Raw genomic sequence first — 7,817 nt, 5'->3', positions numbered from 1 at the left:
GGCTTATCTAGAGTGTATATTTCATAGGATTATCTGCCATATCCTAGACATGAACTAAGTCCTAGTAAGAAAAATCTTTTGAGATATTTTATGCTTTGAGAAAGAACTACTCCATTTGTTTGTGAGTTTTTGACTAAAAAGCACTGCAGATGTTGTTTTCCAATGTATCAATTGAGAATGGTTTCGTGTATTAACACCAAACATCATTACAGATACCTATTGTGCACCAAAGAAAGCAACTAATGGAATTTTCTTAGTTGGAATTTTATTTGAAGCTTTAATGAGCTGTTTTGATAAATGACAAAACCAAGGAAACTTGTTCATCGTTCTCTCTTTTTCAGCCGTAATTGTTGCCAGGCTGTAGATAGGTTCTTCGATTCTGCTTTCTAAGTTTGTAATTTAAAGCGAGACTGTCACTCTGTAAACAGAGGACTCCATAGAACTGCTTCTTTGTCCTCTTTGTATTGTGTACGTAAATACTAATTTAGCCTCATTAGTAAGTTTTTCTCCTCTTCTCCTCTTCCTCCTCCTCTTGTTTTTATCATTTGTGAATAGACTCACCAGAAAGTAACCGATATCGCATTTGCATTAATATTAGCTTGATAGAAGAAGGCCGAAAAGTGAATTGCATTTATCTTTTGCTTTATGATTTAGAGCTCAACAGATTTGGCCACTACAAGCCTGTGCAAGGTAGCTTGCTTAGATAGAGAAATGCTATGTGTCTTACGTGTGATTTACCTTTAATAACATGTTGGAGCTTCTAAATGCGTTCCATGTTCTTTTCTTTGACTCTATGAACTCTAATTCTCTCCTTGTCGATGTGAATGAAGTTGGTGTAAACAGAAGCCACATCTCAGGAAATGCAGACTGGGGTCCCACTAAATGAAACATGTAATCTTCAAGTTTGGAAACTAGAGATCTCCGACAAAAGCAAAGGGTTTGTAGAGCTACTGCAGCAACTGACAGTTTGCGATGCTATCTCCGATGAGGATTTCCAAAAGCGGTTTCAAGAGCTCAGCTCTCTAGGCGATGACCATGTGATTTGTGTGATAGAGGATACTAGTCGTGGAAAGATAGTCACTACTGGAAGTGTGTTCATCGAGAAGAAGTTTATAAGGAACTGCCGCAAGGTTAGCCATATTGAAGACGTGGTCGTTGGTTGTGATTCCAGGGGGATGCAATTAGGGAAGAAGGTTCTTTCTTTTCTCACCGATCATGCCCAGTTTGTGGGTTGCTATAAGGTGATTCTTGACTGCAGCAATGAGAATAAAGCATTCTATGAGAAGTGTGGCTACAAGCGAAAAGAAATTCAGATGGTTAAGTATTTCATCTAAGAAATTACCCAGTTTGTTCGGTTATAAGGAAGCAATCCGTGTCTAACCTCATTTTAAGTTCATTTTTCTCAGTAATCTCTCCCCGGAGTTTCGATCAAGATGAGTAAGTTCAACGGATTTCTGTGTTCTGATAATTCTATAGCAGAACTTGCATTTTCTCTTGTGAATTTGGATACTTGGGTGCCCCTTCTAATTTCATCCGTTCGTTCACACCACCTTGCCTTTTGTGTTGATCATAAATATTAATAGAACTATTAGTGACATGTCGTGTCCGTAGAATTTAGCATAAACCGTCACCATGACTTGTTTACTGGTAAAAATCTAAAAGTTGTGAATTAGGGTAGCTATCGGCTTCCAGTTATTTCTAAAGATTTAAGTGAAAATCTAATCTCCCAAGTGAAATTATGCATAGTGATTTAAAGTGAGGATGAAGAATTAAAATAGTGGTAGTAGTGATGAGATACTATAGCATAATGTGACCAGCTTTTCCACCTTTCGGGTATCATTGAACTAGATGTTGCCTGAAGTACGTTTGATTCGGATGGTCTAGTATTTCATCCAATGGCTGTTTTGTTGGTACGCCTAATCTTCGTTTTGAAGTAACAATTGTGGTTTTGATCTTTACTCTTGTGCACTTAGTACGGTGGGATTTCAATTTGCACAACGGAGTCCACATGTCATTAACATAATTTGGCTGAGATAGCTACTGACATGATAATTAGTCCTGGTGCCGCCGCCCTCTCAATGGCCACCGGAGCCACCCCGGGAGATGTCCTCTTCGGGTTTCTATAAAACCCTCTGGTTATTGAATTTACGTGTTCGATTACCCGGTTGTCCCTTGGAGTAATCCGCCACAACCGGCAAAAGTAAAGACGGTGCGACGTATTTGAAGTAACCAAAAAAAAAAAAAAGGTGTAGCAACATCTGCCATATTTTACCGCCTTATTTATATATTGATTCAAAGTTCACATCGCAAAATGGTAATGGATTTCCTTTTGATTCCTTCAAGTTAAAAAAGGCAAATAATTAGCTTTTTCTTTTCTTGCGAAGATGTCATAAGGCAATTAATTATTTATAGATTTCTTTATGTTTTACTTTTTTTTCACCGAGCCAGCAAGTCGATCGGCCAACGAGCAAGGGCGACGACCCTCCACTAGGGTCATCGGCCCTTGGGTGGGTGGAGGGTCGCGGCCCTCACCGTGTTCCACGAGGTCTTGGGCGAGGGCTCACGACACCCTCATCGGCCACGGCAAGTGCGTTGTGAGCCCTCGTTGGATGCGGTGAGGGTTGCCAACCTTGCCTAAGCCGATGAGGCTCTGTAGCCCTCGCCTAGAAAAAAGAAAGAAAAGAAAATCAAGAATAAAAATCAGTTAAAATAATAAAAATAAGAAACTATGCAAAGTTTGCCTCGATTGTGCCACATAGGACGAATGGCGCTGATTGATTTGCCATATCAATGATTCCTAACCAAATTAATCGAACGGACTACATTGATCATTAACATGTTTGAGATTAAATTAGCAAATCTTAAAAATATTAGGACTAAGTCGGCCAAATTAAAAAAACTTATGACTGAATTAGCATAATTGATATAGATTTAAGATTTTTTTTTTTTGATAATTACTCTGCAAGACCTTTGCCCATTTTCCATTGACCCGCCTCAGCAACACCCGAGCACACAACTCTATTTCTATCTTTTTGGATGAGTTCTACACGTCAAATCTATTTTTGTGGATGCCTTTGGCTACCCAGATTTGGGGTGACCGGCCGGTGATGCCACTCGTCGCATCAGCATAGCTCCACAGGACAAAGAGGGACAAAGACCCAAGACTCGGTGAGGACCCGACTGACGACAATGGACGACGGACGACTGCTTGAGGACATGACGGCGAGGTAAAATACTATGGCGGGAGAGACTTGGGAAAATAAAGATTTTGGGTGTTTTTTCAGCAAAATGCTTACAGTCGGATGCACGAGCGAACAGTGGGAAGCACCAATAAACGAGCTACAGCTAGTGAACAAGTTCAAATCTTTATGAAGCCCTCATTAACAGATGAAGTAGGCCTGTTTCTGGTGAAGTGATCAGTTCAATCAGATCATCATTGGCTTTCAGAAGGGCCACCAGACTCCACGACAGGACACCAAGACCTGCGTCGCATGGAGACTTGCAATTAGGCAAAGAAAACGGCACACCTTCAACCTCTGCGGCAAGTGATATAACCTAAGCACATCCAACAATGAAGAGGCAACATGTAAGAATAAACATAATTCACTCTTCTTTTCAAATACAGTTACAAAAAAAAAAAAAAAACCAGTGAAGTTTATGTTTGAGAACTATTTCGTTTCCCACCTGAATGACAGATTGAGTGATGCCAAAGCTTTCAAGTGTTGAAATAACAGAGTTTATATTCTGGAATCAAGATTATTCACTATTGAGAAGATATAGACTAACCCAACGCCAGCTGTTTTTCTCCTTGGTCTTTTGGTAGTCATTCTGAAGGCACAATGCACATTTGCAGCACTAGACATCATGCAGAGTAGCAAAGCATGTGAGCCAGATTCCAGTGTGATAAAATTTAGTATGAACTTCCTCAACTCCAAGAAGAGGGACCATCAACTATCCATAAGTATGAACACAAATTGGTTGAATTAAACAATTTGCTCACCCGAATGCACCAATTGCCAATCAAAAGCTTAGTCACGTTATGCAGCTTCTGAAGTAGTCCCTCAACCAGGCTGCAATACCCTCTGTAAAACTCTTAACCAATTCTGAACAGAACAGTTAGTTCGCCTTTTCGTAGAGAACTTCCAACTCAACTTCAGTCAAGGACGAGGCTTCAATCACCAGCTGCCTCATCATACCGAACAACCCTTCTCAAACGCGGCAACAGCAAAAGAGGACTCGAAATCTCCAGTGGGAAGCCCTCATCAAGAACATACCAAAAGCAGCGATCGACCACAATTTCCCTCAAATGTCTGGAACAAAGCTTGACGTTTTGCTTCAAACCACGGCATTCCTCCAACCTAAGGTACTCGAGAACAGGGCTACCCTTCAAGATTTCCTGCATCACCTTGTCCGTGATCCCTGTGCCGCATATGAACAGGGACTTGAGATTACTCCAAGTGACACTTCTACTAAATGGGAGTGCATACTGTCATCTATAAGAACGAAACTCTCTCAACATCAAAACAGAATGAATCTCGGCCAATCACCGAATCTCGCATTGTCATCAGTGAGCACATATCGCAATCCTTTCTCTAGTAGATTCGTCAACACTATGTACAGAGACGCTAAAAATAGGTTGAAGAAGCTCTAAGATCTAGATTTAGATTGGGAGGGGTATGATGAGCACATAGCGCCTCTAATGAACTTTCTGATCTAGATCTAGATAGGGAGAGGAGCTCCAAGATTTAGGTTTAGATGGGGAAATGAGACCTTCCGAAACTCAGAGAAGTTTTATAAATACTTCCAAGGCAGTAGGAACTCACTGTATTCCTCCTTGATTTTATCAAACTTCTTGATCCGGACGATTTAAAGTAGCAGCTTGATTTTTAACGACGAAAGTGGGAAATACACCCAACAAGCGAAGAAGAGCATCAACAACGAGCAAAGAAAAAAATTAGATGCAAATTGTAAAACATTCCCAGATTAGATCAAAAGAAATAATCTCAACTCAAGTTAAGAAGGTGGAGCCTCCCACAAGTGTTTTCTCATTCAAGGAAGCTTGGAGAGGAAAGAAAAAAGAAAAAGAAAAAAGAGAGCGAACCAGAGAGAGGAGGGTGAGGAGAGAAAGCGGCTAGGTTTAAGAATCACTGTTAATACAATTCATGAGGTTCGCCAGCTCAGGATAGAGACGTTCTTCCATTGTTAAACTGGATGACATGTAATGTAAACAGCCGGAGAGGACTCTTTCCTCGCCTCACCACCATGCCAAATGCGAGGCTGGGATGCACGTCATGAGTCGTCTCCATTTAGATGGCTACTCTACGATTCTACTAGTTAAGGTTGTTGACACTTTCGGAGGCGTCGTGGTCGAGCTACGCGGAGAGGATCGGTCGTCCCGGGCCCTGCTGGCCAACTGCTTGCCGCTGGGTCTTGGCCAAGCTCCCGAGCAGTCCTTGCGGACCCCGAATAACTAGTTTAGACCGTATTCAACATCTTATTTGTCCCGTTGGGATTTTAAGGCCATGAATTTTCTTAATTGGGACGAAATAGATTGAATTCGTCCGTCATATTGAAGAACCAGAGGTATTCATAATAATTCGCAACTGGATAAATCTCCGACAAAAAAAAGTGGATAAATTAAATTGAACCGACTAAAAAGTAGTATCAATTTCGTTTCCATTTAAATTTTCCTTACGGCCGGTTTTTAGATTGGTGGGGTTCGATTGAAAATTTTGCTAAAAAAAAAAATCATTGTTCAAATATGATCACAGTAATGAGCAAGGTGATTAAGTAAATTTCAATATTTACGATTTACACCTAAATCTTTCTTACCGAATAGCTTTCTAATCCCATTGTTCTTTCATAGACTAAATCATTCGAACATTTATTCATTTTGTTTGATACATTTAATTTTTTTTTCCACAATTTTCTCACAATGAATTTCTTTTCTCTTTTCTAGTACTACTAAATAACTTATCCTCACTAATAATTAAAATAAGTTCACCTAATTGAGTGAGTCCATTGTTATATCATAAACTAGACATCAAGACACGTAGTGCATGGGTCCGGAAACAAGTAGTATACATTAAAAGGGAATATGCTAATCTATTGTGATGCTTCTGTTCTTCGCAATTAGAAGATGAAATCCATCGACGTCTAGAATGCTTATTTCCCTTGATTTGGTAAGCGGTCGGACCACGCCCACTCAGCCCCAGCCACCCAGCCCATCCCAGCCTCTCGGGCAAGATGTGGGCCCCAGTTGTCTCCGATTATATGAGTTGGTCAACTGCTTCATGGTGTCGACCCCCTAAAAAAAAACTGCTTGGGGGTGTGTGTATAAATATATTCTTTTTCTCTTTTTATGGGAGGACTTTAATAAAACATATTGGCATCGCAAATTAATTAAATGATTAGTCCTAATGGAAAAAGATTAGTTGGCTATAATCTCATCATCTTGAATTTTTTTCCATTTTTTGAGTGGTCCCAAATATTATTTGACTAGATATTCGAGAAATACATCAATCCTCGACCTCGAATTGCTTCTTGTTCGATTTTTTTTTTATTTTTGGAGCTGACTTGCCCGGCTTCGGAAGTTTTCGTTGACTCATTATCTTTCTCGTTTAGAGCACGTCGCGGCGGGCATGTTTGATAGCTCTCATGAAATCACATAAGTGGGAACATTCATAAGACGGATAGAGTAACATGTTAGTATAATAAGGTGTTAAAAGTTGAGAAGAATTGAAATTCGAAGCCGTTATAACGGAAGGCAAATTGATCATTTTTAATCCGAGAAGCTCTTTTGAAGGCTCAATTGGCTGCTCAAGAAATTTTTTCGTGTCTTTTGGAACACGGCGAATTCGATTATCTGTATCGCAATTGGCGTTTTTTTTAATCGAATAGACATTTCTCAAATCTCTCTTAGAAAATCACATTTTTTTGAAGTATCTTTTCTTACCATATATGTGTGTAAAATTTCTTCTTATTTTGTCAATATTGCGTTCCATCAATAATAATTCAAATATTTCAGAATAATATGATTTTGCAAAACCTTACAAGTTTTTTTTTTTTTTTGCACACAAGCAACATGTGCCCCCTTTCTAGTAACAATAGATGAATAGAAGCAATTTCTTTGATGCACATTAAATTATGCATATATGCAATAAGAAAAGGTAAGGAACGATAATACTACTTACCTTACCAAAAAAAAAAAGGTAAGGAACGATAACAAAAGTAAGTTTTGAAAGGCTCTTAGAAAGCTAAACATAGATAGTAAGTAAACAAAACCCTATGTGGTACCTTGAAAAACTCTCTCTCTCTCTCTCTCTCTCTCTCTCTCTCATATCTATTTTCCGCAATAAATTGAGTGTCTTTCCCCATCAAATCTACTGATGCTTGATAGATTTGGAATTTCAAAGAAGGCTTACTCTATATATGAACCCTCTCTCTCCTTATGGGCACGCATGGCAATACTTATTCTTCAAACATCAACTACCGATCAAAAGTTGATTTTTGTACTTCTTCTTCTGAGTATAAGTTAATCTACTTATGCTCTAGAAGTTAGTATCCGATTATAGAAAATAGTTTGATAACGGGACAATAATTTCTACTTCTAGAACAGAAATTTATTTGGTAACGGTTGAAAATTTCTACTTCTAGGATATTATTAACACAAAATATTCTATAAAAAATTTATTGTCGACGGTTGAAAAATTTCTACTTCAATTTAAATTTTTTAAAATTTTTTTAAAATAATTTTTATTATTAGAAAATATATTATTATTTATTTTTTATTTGGACGGCTGGAGAAGGTCACTCGA

At 38.8% G+C, this 7,817-nt stretch overlaps 1 protein-coding gene across 1 annotated transcript; it reads left to right on the top strand.

Moving 5' to 3' along the window:
- The first annotated feature begins 672 nt into the window (after positions 1-672).
- LOC125314375 (glucosamine 6-phosphate N-acetyltransferase-like) lies at positions 673-1,431 on the top strand. The gene has a single exon (XM_048276517.1). It carries the CDS (start codon positions 861-863, stop codon positions 1,332-1,334), a length of 474 nt encoding a protein of 157 aa, XP_048132474.1. The 5' UTR covers positions 673-860; the 3' UTR covers positions 1,335-1,431.
- The last annotated feature ends 6,386 nt before the right edge of the window (positions 1,432-7,817 follow it).

Source organism: Rhodamnia argentea, chromosome 3 (assembly GCF_020921035.1).
Source record: "Rhodamnia argentea isolate NSW1041297 chromosome 3, ASM2092103v1, whole genome shotgun sequence".
Lineage (NCBI taxonomy): Eukaryota > Viridiplantae > Streptophyta > Magnoliopsida > Myrtales > Myrtaceae > Rhodamnia > Rhodamnia argentea.
The sequence above is the reverse complement of the archived record's forward strand: the minus strand, read 5'-3'. Positions and strand labels throughout refer to the sequence as shown.